General features: G+C 49.5%; 1 protein-coding gene across 1 annotated transcript; it reads left to right on the top strand.

The window, feature by feature from the left end:
* The first annotated feature begins 2,524 nt into the window (after positions 1-2,524).
* Positions 2,525-3,067, top strand: LOC126011997 (40S ribosomal protein S14-like). Its single transcript, XM_049775777.1, has one exon. The coding sequence runs from the start codon at positions 2,555-2,557 to the stop codon at positions 3,008-3,010; it is 456 nt and encodes a 151-aa protein (XP_049631734.1). The 5' UTR covers positions 2,525-2,554; the 3' UTR covers positions 3,011-3,067.
* The last annotated feature ends 18,200 nt before the right edge of the window (positions 3,068-21,267 follow it).

Genomic DNA, 21,267 nt, shown 5'->3' with positions numbered 1-21,267 from the left:
TTATACCTTTCCTAGGGTTGATCCCAGCACCCCATAAGATACCCTAATGATCTCCTAAGCCTGCCAGAAGTAATATCTGAGCACAGAGCACCACCAGGTGTGGGGGGAAAAGAAAAGAAAAGAAAAGAGGAAAGAAAGGCTGGAGTAGTGTTTGCTGACCTGTTGGAATTTCTGGTCCTCTGAGCCTATGGAGTGATTTCTGAGGACAGAGCTAGAAGTAAGCCATGAGCACTGCCAGATGAATCCCCTACACCCCAAATACTAAAGACCAGCTGTCAGGCAAACTGGTGAATCTTGAGTGCCTCCCAGAGTGTGCATTTGTTCGTTTGTTTATTTATATTTATTTATTTAGGTTTTTGGGCCACACCTGGTGACGCTCAGGGGTTATTCTTGGCCATGCTCTCAGAAATCCTCCTGGCTTAGGGGAATCATATGGGAAGCTGGGGATAGATTCAGGTCCATTCTGGATCATCCGCATGCAAGGCAAACTCCCAACCACTGTGCTATCACTTCGGCCCCAGAGTGTGCATTTATTTGACTGTTTTAGTTTTGGATTTGGGACCAAATCTGCCAGTGTTCAGGGACTCATGAGATGCCAGGTTGGAACCTGGAATCCTCACCCCCCCCCCCCCCCCACAGAGCCTGCACTGCAGCCACTAGGGCTGCTGCCACCGTCTGGGAGTGAGGAGACTTTGAGTTCACAGTTGAAACCCAAAGCATTTCATTTGCATCCTTGCAAGACCAAAGTCTCCTGAAAGATCAGTTTGTCACTGCCAGAGCATCTATCTCAGGCCAACTTGAGCTCCTGCCCACTTGGGCAAGGTCAGTCACAGCCCTGGCTGAATCCTCACCTGGGAGTTTAGGGTGCAAGACCCTGGGCAGAGGCTGCCATAGAGCAGACACTGGAAGTCACAACTGGCTTCTGGAGGTGGGGGCTGGCTCTGCACTTCTGCGAGTTACTTATTGTCATGCAGAGCCCAGAGCCCAGCTGGTCCACAAGAGGGACTCCTGAGCACAGAAGCAGGGGGACCTAGAGGGACCATGGTAGCAGTGGATGTGAGAGGAGAGTGGTCTCATTTCATCTTCCTTCCTTCCTTCCTTCCTTCCTTCCTTCCTTCCTTCCTTCCTTCCTTCCTTCCTTCCTTCCTTCCTTCCTTCCTTCCTTCCTCCTTCCTTCCTTTCTTCCTTTCTTCCTTTCTCCTCTTCTTTCTTTCTTCCTTTCTCCCTCCTCTCTTTCTTTCTTTCTTTCTTTCTTTCTTTCTTTCTTTCTTTCTTTCTTTCTTTCTTTCTTTCTTTCTTTCTTTCTTTCTTTCTTTCTTTCTTTCTTTCTTTCTTTCTTTCTTTCTTTCTTTCTTTCTTTCTTTCTTTCTTTCTTTCTTTCTTTCTTTCTTTCTTTCTTTCTTTCTTTCTTTCTTTCTTTCTTTCTTTCTTTCTTTCTTTCTTTCTTTCTTTCTTCTTTCTTTTTTCTTTCTTCTTTCTTTCTTCTTTCTTTCTTCCTCTTCCTTCCTTTCTTTCTCTTTCTTTCTCTCTCTCTCCCTTCCTTCCTTTCTTCTTCTTTCTCCCTTCCTTCTTTTCTTTCTTCTTTCTTCTTTCTTTTTCTTTTTTTTTTTTTTTTTTTGGTTTTTGGGCCACACCCAGTGCTCAGGGGTTACTCCTGGCTGTCTGCTCAGAAATAGCTCCTGGCAGGCACGGGGGACCATATGGGACACCGGGATTCGAACCAACCACCTTTTGGTCCTGGATCGGCTGCTTGCAAGGCAAACGCCGCTGTGCTATCTCTCCGGGCCCCTTCTTTCTTTTTCTTTCCTTTTTTTTTTCTTTCCCACATCCAGTGGTGCTCAGGGCTCACTTCCAGCTCTGAGCTCAGAGCTCACTCCTACTGGGTCTTAAAGGACCCTATAGAGTACCAAGAATTTAACCTTGATCAGCTGCTTACAAGCAATTTACATTTTATTGATTTTTTCAAGACTGAGAATCCAACCCAGAGTCTTACACATGCAAGGTATGTGCCGGATCCCAAGCCTGCTTTCTGGGTTATAAACCACAGCCCTAGTGTGGAACGTGGGGACCAGAGCATCTGTGCCACCCCTTTCTGTCATCCCCAGAGTGGGGGGGGACCTCTTTCTCTCCTGTCCCTTCTTCCCTCCCTTTCTGCTCTCTTCCACCCTCTTCTCTCTCTCTCTCTCTCCCACCCTCTTCTCTCTCTCTCTCTCTCTCTCTCTCTCTCTCTCTCTCTCTCTCTCTCTCTCTCTCTCTCTCTCTCTCTCTCTCTCTCTCTCTCTCTCTCTCTGTTGCTTTTTTTTGGTCACACCTGGCATTGCTCAAAGCTTACTCCTGGCTCTGTACACATGGGACCATATGGAATGCTGGGAAACAAACCTGGGTCAGCCCCGTGCCACTGTGCTCAGGTCCCATCTCCTGTCCCTCTCTGAGTGCTCGTAAGTTCCCAGGAGCCCCACCCACCCACCCACCTCGCTTTGAGCACATTTCCAAAGCCAGGCAAAAATACCAAGTGCCGCTTTCCGGTGGTGGAGTCTGGCCGAGACACGCAGAAATGGCACCTCGCAAGGGGAAGGAAAAGAAGGAAGAACAGGTGATCAGCCTTGGACCTCAGGTGGCTGAAGGAGAAAATGTATTTGGTGTTTGCCTCATCTTTGCATCCTTTAATGACACTTTTGTCCACGTGACTGATCTTTCTGGCAAGGAAACTATCTGTCGCGTGACTGGTGGGATGAAGGTGAAGGCGGACAGAGATGAGTCCTCTCCGTATGCTGCCATGTTGGCTGCCCAGGATGTGGCCCAGCGGTGCAAGGAGCTAGGCATCACTGCTCTCCACATCAAACTCCGGGCCACAGGAGGAAATAGGACCAAGACTCCTGGACCTGGAGCACAGTCAGCCCTTAGAGCTCTTGCACGCTCAGGAATGAAGATTGGGCGAATTGAGGATGTCACCCCCATCCCCTCCGACAGCACCCGCAGAAAGGGAGGTCGCCGTGGTCGTCGTTTGTGAACAGAACTCCTGAGATTATACTCTGTTAATAAATGGCCTTCATGTAAAAAAAAAAAATACCAAGTGCCGTGGTGATTGTTCTGGCAAAATGCATTTCTAAAGGACAGCACTTGTTTCAGGGAAAAAACAACAACTATTGACAAAAATAAGAAAATGAATTAAAACCACAGCTCCTTAAAAGGAGCCTGTCCAATAACTTGATTTCCCACCCCCATCTCCCCTCAAAGGCCAGAACAACACAATCAATCTTGCCTTCCCATAGGCTGTCTCGTTACAGCTTTTGCTTAAGTGGAAGAAGAGCGGAAAAAAGGAGTTTAAAAGAAACAATAAGGACCGCAGTGATAGTACAACAGATAAAGAACTTGCCTGGCTTGTGCCCTGCATGGGTGTTCCTCAGCACCCCAGATGGTGCCCCGAGTTCTGCCAGGAGTGACCTTTGAGCACAGATCAGAAGTCAGCCCTGAGCACTGCCGGGTGTGACCTCCCAAAGAAAGAACAAAAAGAAGGTGCAGGGATTGGAGCAATAGTACAGCAGGGTAGTGTGCTTGCCTTGCACAGGGCCAACCTGCATCCGATCCACGAGCACTGCCGTGAGTGATTTCTGAGTGCAGAGCCAGGAGGAAACCCTGAGCACCACTGGGTCTGGCCCCACAAAAAATAATGAAGAAGGTGCCACACCACCATTGTCTTCACCCAAGCAGAACAAGTGTCTCCTGAGAGACGCTCCTGAGAGGGGCCCCTCTTCTGAGCCTGGAAGATAGATTTCTCCTTCCTCCCCTCTCCCCTTGGATGGGTCAGCCTTCCTCTGGGAAGCAGAGAGCAGGAGTTCAAGGGTTGGAGTACAGGTTTTGCACGTGGGAGCCCCAAGTAGACCCTGCTGTGCCTGGCAGGCACTTCTGGCTCTGCACTCAGCGATCCCTCCCGGCAGGGCTCAGGGGACCCTTTGTAGGGCCAAGAATCTAAGCCAGGTGGGCTTGGTGCAAGGTGAGTGCCTGGCCCTAGGTGCTGTTGCTTCAGTCTGTCTAGGTTACTTCCTAATGCTTCACCCCGTATGTCTTCACCTCCACTCAGAGCCCACTTGAGGATGGGTTTCTTTCTTCTGAGTCCCCTTTCTCTCCCCTTTGCCACAAGGGCGAGTCCCTGGCTCGCAGTTGAGAGAGGAGGTAGAGGTGCTAGCACGATGCTGGAAGGATGTGCAAAGGGACGAGGAAGTCTCGGGGTCAAGAGTGATGGGTGTGAGGAGGCAGAGGATCCAGATGGGGCATTGAGGGGGCGTCTGAGAAGAATTGTTGCAGGAACTGTGGAGTCATGAAAGATTGGGACCTGTCGGCTCACAGAAAGCTTTTGTTTTCTTTAAGGAGGTCACACTGATGGTGCTCAGGACGATTGCTCTGCACTCAAGGATTACTCCTGGTGATGCTTGAGAGCCATATGGAATGGTGAGACCAAACCCAGGACAGCTGCATCACAGACAGGTACCCTCCCTGATGGACTATTGTTCTGGCCCCACCTGGAAGGCTTTTACAGAGTTGGACACGCTGGCTAATGCTCAGGTCTCTGCTCCTCTGAATTTGCCATTGGTGCCAGCAGGGAAAGAAACTGGGAAGACATGAAGGTATGAACCCCAAATCAGGCAGATATAGCTTTACTCTTCAGCCGACTACTTACTGTTCTTTTCTTTTTCTTTTTTTGGATTTTAGGGCCACTTCCAGCTGTGACTCCTAGCTCTGCACTCAGAAATTTCCTGGAGGGCTTGGGGGATTCTATGGGATGCTGGGAATCAAGCCCAAGTCAGCAGGATGTGGGCCCGGAGAGATAGCGCAGCGGTGTTTGCCTTGCAAGCAGCCGATCCAGGACCAAAGGTGGTTGGTTCGAATCCCGGTGTCCCATATGGTCCCCCGTGCCTGCCAGGAGCTATTTCTGAGCAGACAGCCAGGAGTAACCCCTGAGCAACGCCGGGTGTGGCCCCCCCAAAAAAAAAAGTCAGCAGGATGCGAGGCAATTGCTCTCCCCATTGTACTATCTCTCTGGCCTCTATTGATTCTTGTGATTGGGATTTGGGGTTACACCTGGTAGTGCTCTGGGGATAATCTTGGCCCTGTACTTTGTGCATGGAGGTGACTCTCAGCAATATTTAATGAACCTTGTGATGTCAGGGATAAAACCTGAGTCTTCTGGTGAAAAGTCTGTACTTAGCCACACAGAACTATCTCTCTGGCTCTAAGTATACTGTCTGTTATGGCCACGAGCTAACCTGTCTCCTCTCTCTGGCCATGATGATAGTCAGCTCATTCAGACCCTCCACAATCCTGCTCTCTTAAGACCTTCCTCTAGCTTGGTGTCTGTCTCCTAGTCTTCTGGAGTAAGTGATGCCCATGGAGCCCACAAACCGCCATTGGAATTCTGGTGAGCACTATCCCTGCTAATTCAAATTTCTTCTTGGATGAGGAAGATTTACTCAGCTGGATCCAATTTTGTTGTTGTTGTTTTTGGGCCATACCTGGTGACACTCAGAGGTTTCTCCTGGCTATGCACTCAGAAATTGCTCCTGGCTTGGGGGACCATATGAGACGCTAGAGGATCAAACCCACATCCATCCTGGGCAGCTGCATGCAAGGCAAATGCCCTACTGCTGAGCTATCGCTCTGGCCCCTAGCTCCAAATTTTTGCCTTCTCTTTTCCAGCTTTTGAATGTCAAGTGATGGCTGGAGCAGCAGCAACCATTATGTGAGGAGTGAGGAGTGAGGAGCAGGGTAAGAGAAACAGCTTCATCTGTCAGCCATGGAAAAGTGCTTTCTTTGCATGTATAAAAAGAAAAAAAAAAGGAAAGAAAGAAAAAAAAGGAAGGAAAGAAAAAAACCAGAAAGAAGAAAATAGAGAATCAATTCAAAAGCTAGGCAGAAAGATGATAAGTTTCTTTTTCTTTCTTTTTTTTTTTTTTTTGTTTTTTCGGGCCACACCTGTTTGATGCTCAGGGGTTATTCCTGGCTAAGTGCTCAGAAATTACCCCTGGCTTGGGGGGGACCATATGGGACATATGCCGGGGGATCGAACCAAGGTCCTTCCTTGGCTTGCAAGGCAGACACCTTACCTCTAGCGCCACCTCGCCGGCCCCGATGGTAATTTTCTTGACCTATGAGGCTATCACTGAACTAGAGCTTAACCAGTGAGTGAATCAGAGTCAGCAGGCAGCCACTCAGGGCAGTGATGGGATATTGGTTACTTTTTTTTTTTTTTTTTTTGGTTTTTGGGCCACACCCGGCGATGCTCAGGGGTTACTCCTGGCTGTCTGTTCAGAAATAGCTCTTGGCAGGCACGGGGGACCATATGGGACACCGGGATTCGAACCAACCATCTTTGGTCTTGGATCGGCTGCTTGCAAGGCAAACGCCGCTGTGCTATCTCTCCAGGCCCCGGATATTGGTTACTTAGAGGTAACCAATACAGTTCTAATGGATAATTCTCTATCTCCCAGTTTCTTCTCTGGTTACTGAGCAGGAATAATATTTCTCTACTTTTGTTTCTTTTTTTCTTTTCTTTTCTTTTCTTTTCTTTTCTTTTTTCTTTTTTTTTTTTTTTTGGTTTTTGGATCACACCCGGCAGTGCTCAGGGGTTACTCCTGGCTCTATGCTCAGAAATCGCCCCTGGCAGACTCGAGGGATCATATGGAATGTTGGGATTCGAACCACCGACCTTCTGCATGCAAGGCAAACACTTTACCTCCATGCTGTCTCTCTGGCCCTATTTCTCTACTTTTTTTTTATTTATTTTTTTTTATTTCTCTACTTTTAAGTCATGTTTCAGGAGTTCTTGCAGGCATTGGTGACAAAGCAGGGAGCAAGAGATAAGATGCCTGATCTTTCTGCTTGTATGTTTGGTTGCGACAGACAGACTTACTGAATCCTTGCACTTTTTTTAGTTTTCTTCTTTTTTTTCCAAAAAAAAAAAAATCAAGGGACCAGGGAGATAGCACAGAGGGGAGGGTGCTTGCCTTGCATGTAACTGACCTGGTTAGAATTGAATCCAAGATACAGCTCAACAAGCTGAAGTGTAGGCTTTTTGGGGGTTTTATTTTGGTGTCACACCTGGCTGTGCACAGGAATCACTCCTGGTGGGGCTCAGGGAACTATATGCGATACCAGGGATTGAACCTGGGTCAGCATTTTTTTTAATTGAATCACTGTGAGATATAGAGTTAAAAAGTTGATTGTTGGGCCAGAGGGATAGCATGGAGGTAACGTATTTGCCTTGCATGCTAAAGGACGGTGGTTCAAATCCCAGCATTCCATATGGTCCCCCGTGCCTGCCAGGAGTGACTTCTGAGCAGAGAGCCAGGAGTAACCCCTGAGCATCGCAGGGTGTGCCCCCCCCCCCCCCGGAAAAAAGTTGATGGTTGAGTTTCACAGACTATTCCACCAACCATCCCTTCACCAGTTCATTTTCTTCCACTAATGTCCCCTATTTCCCTCCAGTGCCCCATCTGGCCTGCTTCTGTGGCAGATAATTTTTCCTCTCCCTCTTTTTTCTCAACCCTTTTATCCTTTGAGACATTGTGGTTTGCATTTTTGTGACTGAGAGGGTATCATGCAAAGCACTTAACCTCCTTTCAGCACTGGGTCAGGTTTTTGCAAGGCAAATACTCTCCCTGCTGTATATTTTCCCCAAACCCTGGAACATAGGTTTTGTACGTGAAAGCCCCAGGCTCAATCTCTGGCAGCAGCATTGCTGACTGTGACCCCATCCTCACCCCAGCAGGCAGTGGGGTGTAGCCCCTGAGCACCCCTGGCTGTGGCCCCAAAATAGAAAGTTAGAAAAACAGGGGCCAGAGTGACAGTACAGAGGGCAGGGTGCTTGCCTTGCACATAGCTGACCTGGGTTCGATCCTTGGCACCCCAGAGGGTCCTCTGAGCCCCTCTAGGAGTGATCCCTGAGCACAGCTGAGCACAGAGCCAGGAGTCAGCCCTGAGCACTACTGGGTATGCCCCCCAAAAGAAAAAGAAAAAGAGGTTATTGGTGGGTTTTCAGTGGTAGGAAAATGACTTCTGGACCTTGTGCACCACAGGTATTTAACAAATGCCTATTTATTGCCTCAGGATTTGGGTTGGGATTCCAGCCCCTTTTCAGGCCCCACTCCCCCATTCTCCCCTTCGTGCACTGTCTCCCCCAGGGGCTGTTTGCTCCCTCCAGAGCTAGCGAGCATAATTGCCGCTTTCCACAATGACATAAAAATCTAAGAGGCACAATCAATACGGCAGAGCTCACACATCATCGTCTTTCATTGCCAACGATAAAAGTGTACACAGCAGGGGTGGCTGTGGCTCCTGAGGCTGCGTGGGGGCTGGGGTGCAGCCAGTTAGTTCCTCCCACCTAGCCCTTCTCCATGCTGGGGTGACCAGTCTCAGGCAATCCCTGCTGGAGCAGTGGATTTCCTTTCCCTGGCAGATACAATCACCCCCCTCCAAGCCCCTTTATTTATTTTGGTTTTTGGACCACACTGGGTGGTGCTTAGAGCTTATTCTTGGCTCTCCACCCACTCAGAATCTCTCCTGGCTGTGCTCAGGGGACCCAACGGGTTTTGTCTTGGCGGTGCTCAGGGGCCCATATGGGATACCTGGGATGAAATGGGGGGTTTTGTGCAAAGCAAGTGCCTCCCTGCTGCTCTCTCTCTCTCTCTCTCTTTCTCTCCTCTCTCTTGCTCTCTCTCTCTCTCTCTTTCTCTCCTCTCTCTTGCTCTCTCTCTCTCTCTCTCTCTCTCTCTCGTTCCTTCTCTCAGGCCTCATTTTTTGTTTTTGTTTTTTGTTTTGTTTTGGGGTCACACCCGGCACCACTCAGGGGTTACTCCTGATTCTACATTCAGAAGTCGCTTCTGGCAGGCTCGAGGGACCATATGGGATGCTGGGATTCGAACCACCTTCCTTCTGCATGCAGGGCAAACACCCTACCTCCATGATATCTCTCCAGCCTCTCTCCCAGGCCTCTTGAACCCAACTTCAGAACCAATCTTCTTCCCTTTCACAATTTTGGTTTGTTTTGGGTTACATCTATCCATGTTCAGAGCTTTCTCCCAACTCTGTACTCAGGAGTCGCTCCTGGTGGTGTTCAGGGGACCACATGGTTTGCCTGGGACAGAACTAGGGTCAGCTGCATGAGAGGCCAGGGCTCTCCTGCTTGGACTCTAGCTCTGGCCCCCAAGTAGCTCTTAATGCCACTACCCAATCCCCAGGCAGCTGTGGTGCTCGCATTTACACAAACCACGTTCTTTCCCTCTCTCACCTCAGGCTACAAACTGCTCCCAGTTTTTGTCACCTATAAATGTGATGAATGACGAGCTGGCTTCTCCGCCAGTCATTCATTTCCCTTTTGTTTGTTTTTGGGTTCCATCCAGTGGTGCTCAGGGCTTCCTCTTGGCTCTGCACTCAGGAATCACTCCTGGAAGTGCTCAGGGGACAACCTGGGTTGCCGGGGCTAGAATCCGGCTCTGAGTGTGCAAGGGAAGTAAGTGCCTGCCCCCTTGTCCAGCCCTCCATCTTTGCCTTCCTTGGAGTGAAAGCAGACTCCATCTGTCCAGAGTCTCTGGGGGAGAGACGTGGAAGTGGCCCATTTGAGGGGACCCCTCACTCAGGAACAGGCTGGCTGTAGGGTCAGGAGGCTGTGAGAAGCAGGCGTTTCTCCATGTGCTGTGGGGTGGCAAGCCTCTGGCAACAGTTCTGGATGGTGTGGGAAAGAAATGCCAGGACAGAATGACACATCCTGTGTCTGTCTGTCCATTACACGTGTGCCTGGCCAGCTTTGGAGGCAAGCAAATGGATTCTCCTTCCTGCCCTCCTCCCCTCTCTGCTTTTCCTTTTCTCCCCCTTTCCTCCCTCCCAGCTCCCTCCTCCTTCTTTCCCTTCTTTCTTCTTTTCTTCCTTTCTTGGTGCTGGTTTGGGTTCCAGCACAAATGGCCTGTTCCTTGGGCACAGCGGAGTCTCCTCTCTGCTTTGCAACTCAGGTGAAGGCCATCCTTCAGCATCTTCAGATCTTCCAGGTTTCTTCTCACTTGTCTCCAGCCGCTCCACCAGCCTTGGCCCTGGGAAGAGGGGTGTCCTCAGAGCCAGGGATGGTGTGTGGGGAGGCCGGGATCTACCTGCTCACTGGGAGGCTGATTGGATTCACCACAGGCCTGGGTGGCTCCTGGTGCTGTCCAAATGCAGAGAAAAAGAAAGTTCCTTCAGGGGCAGGGGAGAGAGAGACACAGAGAGAGAGACAGAGAGAGAGAGAGAGAGAGACAGACAGACAGACAGACAGAGACAGAGAGACAGAGACAGAGAGACAGAGACAGAGACAGAGAGACAGAGACAGAGTGAGAGCGCACAGCAGAGAGTGTGCTTACCTTGCACACAACTGATCTGGGTTTGAGGGTTTGAGCCCAGCAACCCATGTAGTCCCAGGACTGATCCCTGAGCACAGAGCCTAAAGGAAGTCCTGAACACAGGCATGGCCCCAAAACCAACAGATGAAACCAAGAATGTTCCTGCCACCAGAAAGATTCTCCAAGTTGCATATAGCTGGCATGTGTGAGGCCTTGAGTTTGATCCCCGATACTTGGCTTTGCTCATGGCCAACATAGTTCTGGTGGCATCTAGCCTTGCTGGCCTGAATTGCTCCATGTTGTGCGGCATATTAGGCCCATGGTGGACTGGAGGGGCCCAGAGCTCCTGAGCACAGCTGGGGTGTGAGTCCCGGTAGAATTAGTTAAATAAATAAGAGTCCTTAATGGTGCTAGATGATGGTGGATGGATGTGAGGCCTTTCTCGGCCAGGCCAGCAGCTGCAGCTTCTTTGGCCTGGCAGGTCTGAGTGTTCAGGGTAGTAGCAAGGAAATGATTCATGGTAGTCAGAAGACATGCAGCTTTATTTTTTTCTCTCTTTTTATTTTGGGGTTGACATGCTGCTTTATTGAAGGCCCTAGCCACCATGTGTGGCTTCTAAGCTAATCAACCTCTATGCATCAAACCATCTCTCCCCTCCCCATTCTGCCTCTTCCTCAGGCTTCTTGCTGACCCTCTTCACAAATCTTCTACTGAATTTTGTTTGTTTGTTTTTGGGCCACACCCGGTGACACTCAGGGGTTACTCCTGGCTATGTACTCAGAAAACACTCCGGGCTTGAACCATATAGGACACTGGGAGATCGAACCTCGGTTCGTCCTAGGCTAGTGCAGGCAAGGCAGACGCCTTGCCCCTTGTGCCACGGCTCCAGCCCCCTCCCCACTGAATTTTCTTCCACCTCTGAGGCAACCCCTTTAGTAGCAACCATAGACCCCTCCCATCCAGGTAAGATAGGCAGAAGTGGGGGAGGGGTTACAAGTCACCAGTAGAGAAAGTCCTCTACCTCTTGCAGGTGGCTGGAAGGTGTCACCACTTGGTGGAAATTTCCAGGGGCCAGCATTTGTTCTCTAGCCCAGGGCAGCTGCCACAGCTTTAGTTCCCACCCTCCTGTTCACTTGCCTATCTTTGCTGCCGCTCGGCATTCCCACTGTCATCGTCTTGAAGGCCAAGTGACATCACAATTTGTCAAATATCTGTCCCCCTGCAAGAACCTCAGCCCTGTGTGTGCATTTTGGGAGGCATTAGGCCTGTCTCTGCCTCCTGTTCTCTCCACAGGATACACATGTGGGAAGCATTTGAAGTGCCCTAGACATAAAACCTGAGGGCTGTAGCGATAGGGAGTTTGCCTTGCATGCAGCCAACCTGGGATGGAGCCAAGTTCAATTCCCGGCATCCCATATGGTCCCCGAGCCTGCCAGGCGTGATTGCTGAGTGCAGAGTCAGAAGTAACCCTAAGATCCACCAGTGTGGCCCCCAAACCAAAATAAATAAATAGAGAGAGAAAGAAATGAATCCTGTTTTTTGTTTGTTTTGTTTTGTTTTTGGGTCACAGCCGGTGGCGCTCAGGGGTTACTCCTGGCTCTCTGCTCAGAAATCACTTCTGGCAAGCAGAAGGGACCACATGGGATGCCAGATTCAAATCTCCTTGGTTCTGGGTTGGCTGCTTGCAAGGCAAACGCCCCACTACTGCACTCTCTGGCCGAAGAAATGAATTTTGAAATAGAGTTTTGGGGGTCCAATTGGAGGAGGAGATAAGGGGGAACAGTAGCAGGGAGGTGGCTAATAAGGGAAGTTGTTTTTGTTTTCGTTTTTGTTTTGTTTATTTGTTTGTTTTTGGGGTCATATCTGATGATGCTCAGGGTAAATTATCTGTGCTGTCAAATCCTTTGTTGGGTATTTGTGAATCCAAGAACAGTCCCCAGAATGAGAAATTACTTCCCATCCCTTTGTCCCCTTTCGGAGGGAGACCTTGGTCATATTTATCCGCAGCAAATAATAATCCACACAGACAAGAAGGATGGGTGTAAAAGATTGGGCAAAGAGAGAGAGCGAGAGAATCTTCTTGCAGCCTGCAGCTTTCGCAAAAGGACCCCTCTCCCCTGTCCATCAAGCTATTTATTACCAACTCCACAGCACCCCCACCTGGAAGGTCTAGGTGGGGCAATAGTCACAGAACAATCCTAAGGAAATATTTTTATATACAACAATCCCAAGAATAATCTTATGGAAACTTTTTCATATACTACAATTCCCCCTTTTTTTGTAAAGAAACAATAATAATGTACAGAAGTAAGTAATATTTTTTTATAATTGTAAAAAGAACAACTAAGCAATGGTAAAAGAGTGGCTGATGATGCTCAGGGGTTACTCAGAAATTGCTTCTAGCTTGGGGACCATATGGGATGCCGGGGGATGAACCTGGGTCCTTCCTGGGTCATCTGCTTGCAAAGCAAATGCCCTACTGCTGTGCCATCGCTCTGACCCCCAATAAGGGAAATTTTGTTCTGTAGCATGTTGCTACAGGGCATTACAGTATCCATGCTAGCCTGTCCAAGGAGAGAGGGAATTGGGGTGGTTTTTCAGGAGGTGTTTGGTCAGGGTTCATTCCTGGCTCTGCACTCAGGACTCAGGGAGCACTTGAGGGTTGGGAAAATGACTCAATCCTTGAGTTAAAATCTTGGCTCCTCTTAAACCCCAAGACCTGGGAGATAATGAAATGCTGCCTACATTTTGTTCCCACATTTCATTTCCTGGGATACAGCCCCCCTCCCATTGCCAGCCTCTCTCTGACCAGCCCCCAGCAATTCAGCTTTGCAGATGAGGCAGAAAAGGATGACAGCGCTTGTGCACAGGTGAGGTCTGAACCCCCTGCACCTCATTATGAAGGGCATCCCCAACAGCTCTTCCCCAGCACCATCAAGGGACTAAGCCAAAACTTCCACCTGACTCAGAAAATATTCTTCCTGCATAATTAGCTTATAAAGAACCAAGAAAACAAAACATAAAACAAAAGCTTAAAAACACAATTCCCGCCACCAGTTTGTCAACTGAGCTGGAGAAAGTGTCCAAGGCTTAAGGCACAACAAGCTTTGCCAGTCACAGCCTGATTCCAGGCATTGTGCAGAACCAGGAGTGATCCATGAGCACAGAGCCAGGAGCGAGCACAGAGTTTCAGTCCTGCAGTCTCCTGACACCTGTCCCCTCGCCAGGGCTCTTTCCCCGCCATGGGGTCTCCTTTTGCCTGCTGCCCTCTCCACTCCTAGCTGTGCCATTACCGACTTTGACTGCCTGTTCAATGGATGAGATTTAAGGCCACCAACCAAGTTTGCCCAGTGTCCCACCTCTTTGCTCTCATGGCTGCGGGGGGGGACCCCAAGATGTTTCAGAGGCAAAGCACCTGACATGCAAGCATGGCTGTGTCGCATCCCCCTTCAAATGCCTTTCTGAGTCTTTGCTTTCCTCAGTCCTGTGGTGAATGTGGGAGCATCTGACATTTTGATGCTCAGAGGTCATGTCCAGGTGTGCTCTGGAACCCTTTGGCACTGAGGATCTAACCCTCAGCAACTCCCCACAGCAAAGCTTGCCTTGAGTTCCAGTACTTTGGGCCCCTATCACCTCCGCAGTCCTTGTGCTCAGCAGTTCATGCTCTTTTTTGCATCTTTTGTCCCTCCTAAGCTCTCTGGACAGGAGCTGCCCCTGCCTTGCCCAGGCCCAAAGTGTTCTGGGATTCGGCCTGTGAAGGGCTCACCCCACCTCTGGCTCATCAGGACTCAGAGGCTGGAGTGGGGTTTACCAGAAGCAGCTGCAACCCCGAGCCATTCCCTGCGGCCATCCTGCTCTGGGAGTGGGGAGCCCCTCAATCCGCCTCCACCTGTTCTCTGTACACACCCCAATCTTGGGGCCACTTGGGAGCTTCCCAGGCCCTGCGGACTCCCCCAGGCCCTTGGCATTGGGTTGGCGCTGGCTTTGTCCCTTAGGCTCCCAGATTGGGGGCCAGGGCCCAGCCCTCCCCTCTTCCCCCTCCCGGCCTTGACGCTAGAGGCACCAGGCCTCAACCCCGCTGAGCCATGAAGGTCATTGAGAAAGACCCACCACGACCCCCCTCCCGGCCGGGGAGGGGAGCGGGTTGCTAGCTGAAAGGGCAGGAGAGTTTGGGGGTGCCAAGCCCCCCTCCACAAAGGGTGCTGAGCTTGCCTATGTGCAGCTCCACTGGTCCCTAAACATTGAACTTCAAAGCCCCCTTACTCCCCTGGCCAAGTGCCCCCGCCATTGACAGAAATATTGATATTGGGGGCTGGAGAAAGAGTAGAGTAGCATGGGTACTTGTCCTCAAGCAGTCAAGCTAGGCTCAATCTCGTGCACTGCATGGGGTCCCTGGGCCCCTCTGGGAGTGACTCCTAAGTACAGAGCTAGAAATAAGCACTGAGGACTGGAGAGCCGGGAGAATGTTTGTCTTGCACACAATCAACCAATCAAGGCTTTATCCCCAGTACCACATATGGTGACCCAAGCCTGCCAAGAGTGGTTCCTGAGTGCTGAATCAGGAGTAATCCCTGAGCATACCTGGAGGTTACCTTAGCACCCAACCCAAATATAGCACCCAAACCAAAAATAATGTGGGGCCAGAGAAATAGTACAGCAGGGGATGGCACTTGCCTTGCCTGTGGTTGACATGAATTCAAGCTCCAGAACTGTCCAGGGTCCCCTGAATGTTGGATTACTGGCTACTACACTACTCAGTATTCATTCTCCACCCTAGAGTGTGGTCTGGTTCTTACAAACAAGCAAGGCTGTGCATTCATTCTCTGGTCTTCCTCCACTAAGCTACCTTTCTTCACCCAAGCAGAAGGCTTGTGTGTTGGGATTCCTGAACCCATTCTTGTTTTTTAGGGGGGGGCACACCCGGCGGTGCTCAGGGGTTACTCCTGGCTGTCTGCTCAGAAATAGCTCCTGGGAGGCATGGGGGACCATATGGGACATCGGGATTTGAACCAACCACCTTAGGTCCTGGATCAGCTGCTTGCAAGGCAAACACCGCTGTGCTATCTCTCCGGGCACCCTGAACCCATTCTTTTTTTTTTTTTTTTTTTTTTTTTTTTGGTTTTTGGGCCACACCCGTTTGACGCTCAGAGGTTACTCCTGGCTATGTGCTCAGAAATCGCCCCTGGCTTGGGGGGACCATATGGGACGCCGGGGGATCGAACCGCGGTCCTTCCTTGGCTAGCGCTTGCAAGGCAGACACCTTACCTCCAGCGCCACCTACCCGGCCCCTCTGAACCCATTCTTACACACTTTCACTGTGTGAATTATTTCTAGCATTGGTGTTTGTTTCCAGACCCACATCTCTCCAGGTCCTGGTTTTGGAGCCTGAGACTTCATTCACATCTGAGTCATACCAGGAGTGAACTCTGAGCACAGAGTCAAGAGCAGGTCCTGAATACTGCTGTTGTGGCACCAAAACCAACACAAAGGGGATGTAAAGGAAGGTTTTCTCTTCTCTGAGTGGCTCATGTTTGGGGACATTGCTTTGGGGTCCATAGAGACCCAACCTCATTCCTGTTTCTGGGGAAAGGATTGAGGCATAACACACTGCCCCCTTTCCCAGTCATCCTACCCTCCTGGGTGAAGGAAAGGAGAGGGTGTCAGTTTTGAGTGTCACAGTTCCCATTGATCTGGTCCTACCTACATGTCTCTGGGCACCCAGGGTCAGGGCTGCATGCTTTGAAAAATGGCTCCACCTTTTCTTCCTTGCAGAAGCCTTTTTGATGGATGAAGTAGCAAATCCACATGTTCAGGGTTTTGGGGCCTGTCTCAATACTGCAAAGAGGGGTTATGGCATGATAGTACAGCTGGTAGAGTACTTACCTTTCATAGAGCTGACCCCCAGTATCTTATATGGTCTCCAAGAATCCCTGAGTACAGAGCCAGAAGTAAGCATTGAGCAGCACTGGGTGTGGTTCTAAAACAAAACAGACTATAAAGGGGATGGAGAAATAGTACAATGGGGAAAGAACTTGCATTGTATGTGGCTGACTTGGTTCTTTCCTTGGGACTCCATGTGGTCCCCTGAGTCCTAGCCAGAGTAATCAGAGCCATGAGATCCAGGAATGATTTCTAAGCACCTAAAGGTGTGGCATCCCTTACCCCAAGAAGACTGCAGGAGATAAAGACATAGGACAGAGTTAGGGCTCTTGCCTTGCATATAGTTGACCTGGGTTTGAGTCCCAGAAATCCCATAAAGTTCCCTGAGCACCATCAGGAATGATTTCTATGTGTAGAGTCAGGGGTAATCCCTGAGCACAGCAAAATGCGACTTCAAAACAAAAAAGAAAGACTGAAAGATGAACAGTGTAGAGGAGTGTAATTTGGGGAGCACCACAGGGATTCAGAAGCTAGGGAGACAGTCCAGATTGCTTGAAGAACTGAGTAGATTCCAGGATTTTCTCAGGGTCAAATTTGTGTGTATGGTCATGTCAGGAAACCTCAGTCCTTGTCTCCTGCTGCTCACTTAGGTAACTTTATGCTTCAAATGATGGAGGATAGGGGCTATAGAGATAATACAGCAGTAGGACATTTGCCTTGTAAGCAGCAGATCGAGGATGGACAGTGGTTCAAATCCCGGCATCCCATATAGTCCCCTGTGCCTGCCAGGAGCAATTTCTGAGCACAGAGCCAGAAGTAACCCCTGAGCGCCACTGGGTGTGGCCCAAAACCAAACCAAACAAACAAACAAATGATGGAGGGAAAAAATTAACAATGAACTTAAATACAAATCTGATGGCTAAATAGATGGCTCAGTAGTGCTTGTCCTGCATGCCACTAGGTTTGATCCCGAGCAGCACATAGGATCTTCCAAACATGACCAGAAGTATAGAGCCAGGAGAAATCTCTGAGTGCCATCAGGTATGGCCCCAAACAAAACAAAACAAAACAAAGACCAGAATGTGTTTGCAGAATATAAAGTGAAGTGACACATTGGGCTTCAGGTACAGCTTAATCCAGTTGCATGGCATCATTTTTGCAGCTCTCTATACTATTTCTTACAGCTTTTCCCAAAGACATGCTCATAAATTAATTCCCAGAAGCAACTTGAATTCTATTTATTTGTTTTCTCAGTGAGAAACTTTCTGGACTCTTCCAAAATACGGCATCTCTCATTGGCTTGCCCTTCTTGGAATCAATGACTGGCCTGGAACAGGCTGTCAGTTGGTCTGGAGACAGTCTCTGCCTGTCTCTAGAGTGGGTGGTAAGTTCAGTCTCACTTGAACAAAGCAACAGACAAAGCAGCTCTTCGTAGGGGCAGAGATAAATTCTCCCAAAATATAAAAGGTCTTTTTATTTTTCAGCCACACCTGATTATGCTCAGTGGTTACTCCTGGCTCTGCACAGAGGAATCACTCCTGGAAGTGCTCAGGAAACCATATGAAATGCAGGGTATTGAGTCCAGGTCAGCTACAATACAAGGCAAACACTTTTCCTGCTGTACTATTACTCCAGCCCCCAAAGAAAAATGTATTGAAGGAAACAAACAGCTCCAAGCCATTGAATTTTATCCGCAGCTGCTTCTCCTGGCAACAGGCTTATTCTCTGCCACGTGGCATGCATACTTGTGGTGTGTGTGTGTGTGTGTGTGTGTGTGTGTGTGTGCAGATTTTAAAAATCTTTAGTGATTGGACCACATCCACTGATACTCAGGGCTTACTCCTTACTCTGCACTCAGAAATCACTTCTGCTAGGCTTGGGGATCATATAGGTGCTTAGTTCAGCCACGTGCAAGGTAAGCTCCCTTCCCACTGGACTACTGCTCTACCCCATCTCCACTGGACATCACTTTTGTTGTTGTTTGTTTGGTTTGGTTTGGTTTTTGGGCCATACTCAGTGGTGCTCAGGCGCCGCTCCTGGCTCTGCACCCAGAAATCGCTCCTAACAGGCTTGGGGGACCATCTAGGATGCGGGGGATTGAACCCGGGTCTGCGTGCCAGGTAAACGCCCTACCGCTGTACTATGGCTCCGGCCCCAAGACACATCGCTCTTGATGTGTTCCTTTTGTCTCTGGTCCCTGAGCAGGTGGGGCCACTCCGGTGGAAGTGAGCAGGACAGATGAAACTACTTGTGTAGGAGCGGATGAAACAGTGGCAAATGAGAGCGGAGGGCAGGTGAGGGTGACCCCAAAATCCTTCCCTGTCCACAGCCCAGGGCCCCTCCGCAGCGGGTCAATACTTCATCGACTCCTGCCCTCGCTTTGTTGGCTCCACGCAGCTGACTGGAAGGCAGGTAGGTGTGTGTGACTTTGCGGCACTGCCAGGCGTTCCCATGGCAACCTCCTCCCGGTACCAGCGGTCCTGGAGCATCACAGTCACGGTGGCACGCAGCCTCAGTACCAGGACAGGGGCTGCGCTGGGTAATGGCACTCGTCCCCTCAGCAACAGTGGGGCTCTGAGGGGCTTCCTCAGGGGCAGGAATTCTAGAATTCCAGGAAAAGGGACGAAGCACAGCAAGGATGCCTCAATCCTGGCAAAGGGAACAGGGCCCAGGCAGAGGGAGGCTGGACTGGGGAGATCTCTCCAGGGTTCTAAAGGCCGCCCCCAATGTGAGCTTGGGGCGAAATGCATTCGGGCAAATTTCTGAGGCAGGAGTGGGGCTAAGGAGAGACCATGCAGAGGCTGGGGTGTGGAGTTTGGGGATTAGGCGAGACAGTTTCCTCACTGGGGGTTTTAGGGCGGGAATTTATTTTGGGAGACCACACCTGACTGTGCTCAGGCTTCTTCCTGCCTCCGCGTTCAGGGTTCACCCCAGGCAGTGCTCAGAGAACCATATGGGATGCCAGATATTGACCTTGGGTCAGCCACAAACAAGGCAGATGCCTCCCTGCTGGACTGTCTCTCCAGCCCCAGGTTGTGATTTTATATAAATGGGCTTGGCAGTTGTCTGAGGAATCTTTAGCAGAATAGATATGTGATCTGTGCCAAATGGTGTTTTTTGGGTTTTGTTTTTCTTTTCTTGTTTGAGTCTCGATTTGGGAACATCCCTGGTGGTGGTACTCGGGAACCATGTGGTGTTGGGGACAGAATACAGACCTCTTGCATGTAAAGCTTGTGTCTAATGAGCACTCTCTCTCTCTCTCTCTCTCTCTCTCTCTCTCTCTCTCTCTCTCTCTCTCTCTCTCGATGCATATCATGCACAATCCTGTCCCAAGTATTATTATTATTATTGATTTTGATTATTATTATTATTGATTTTGGGGTCACACCAGGCAGTGCTCAGGGGTTACTCCTGGCTCTACGCTCAGAAATTGCTCCTGGTAGGCTCAGGAGATCATATGGAATGCCAGGATTTGAACCACTGTCCTTCTGCATGCAAGGCAAACACCCTGCCTCCATGCTATCTCTCTGGCCCCAAGTATTTATTATTGTAGTTTTGGTTTTTGGGCCATACGGAATGTTACTCGTTGATCATTCCTGGTAATGCTCTAGGGACTCTACGTGCCAGGTCTCAGGTTGGCCCCATGCAAGGCAAGTGCCTTCCCTGCTGTACTATTTCTCTAGCCCCATATTCCAAGGTTTTTTGTTGGAGGAGGCCACAGCTGGTGGTGGGTGCTTAAGGGCTTATTCCTGGCTCTATGCTCAAGAATCACTCCTTTGCTTGGAGGACACTATGGGGTGCCAAGCATGAAACCCCGGTTGGCTGCATGCAAGGCAAATGCTTAACACATTGTATTATCTCTCAAACCCCTATTTTAAGTTTTAAAAGGAGTATTTGGATTATTTGGGGTTGAAGCAATTTGGGTTTCATGGTCTGGAAAGACACTTAGTTTCTCCACACACTCCAAATGTGGCTGAGAAAAAGAACTGGTCTCCAACAGTTGGTCTTTCTTCTCAGTAACATTTCCCCCACCCTACCCCTGGCCAACCTGCTCCCCTCCTGACTCTGATCTTTTGCTTGATGGCCACGAATCCCCACCCCGTCACCCTGGATTCTGTCAGTCATGTTCTATTCTCCCCCCACCCCATGATTGAGAGTTGGCCCTGATGAATGGGTGCCTTGGACCCATGAATCTTTCAGATGGCTCACGTCTGAGTGCTCAATCTCTCATAACTCTGTGTTCAGAATGCAGAGTGACATCTGAGACAGCAGGATAAAGGATGAAATAAGAGGTCTGATAAGTGGGATTGAGGAATGTCCTTGCCTACACTGAGTTGGGGGGAGAAGAGGATCCAGGGGGAGCTATTACTTTTTCTACAGTGCCTGGGTTTCAGGCTTGCTCCAGCCTGCAGGGCACGCAGTTTTCCTTGGATTGCAGGACTTGCGGGAATCCCAGTTGCAAGGTCCCAGAGAAGACTCTGTCTTCTGACCTTTGAATTTGAGAGGAGTAAAATGCTTTCCAGGAGGTGCAAACTGGGCACCTGCAATCTTGGGCTGAACAACGAGAGCTAACTAGGAATAAGAACCTCACCTGAAACAAACGGCTTCTTCTTCTTCTTCTTCTTCTTCTTCTTCTTCTTCTTCTTCTTCTTCTTCTTCTTCTTCTTCTTCTTCTTCTTCTTCTTCTTCTTCTTCTTCTTCTTCTTCTTCTTCTTCTTCTTCTTTTCTTATAGGGAGACAGAAAGACATTTTACTCAATTGAACTTCACTGGCTCTCAGGAACACCTTTTTCAGGTGAGATTTGATCCAGGATGTCACTAGGTTTTCTGCGAGTTGTATCTGTCTGGACACAAGCTCTATTCTCAATGGGTTCTTATGTCTCAAGAGCATAGCCAAAAGCATCCAAAGCAGCTGCTTTCACATCCATGTCCAAATATGACTGATTCCAGAGGATTGGGCAATAGTCCAGCAGGCAGAGTGTTTGACTTTCATAGAGCAGACCCAGGTTCGAGTCCCAGCATTCTTT

This window comes from Suncus etruscus, chromosome 6 (assembly GCF_024139225.1).
Source record: "Suncus etruscus isolate mSunEtr1 chromosome 6, mSunEtr1.pri.cur, whole genome shotgun sequence".
NCBI classification, from domain to species: domain Eukaryota; kingdom Metazoa; phylum Chordata; class Mammalia; order Eulipotyphla; family Soricidae; genus Suncus; species Suncus etruscus.
Note: the sequence above shows the minus strand (reverse complement) of the source record. Positions and strands in the feature narration are given on the sequence as shown.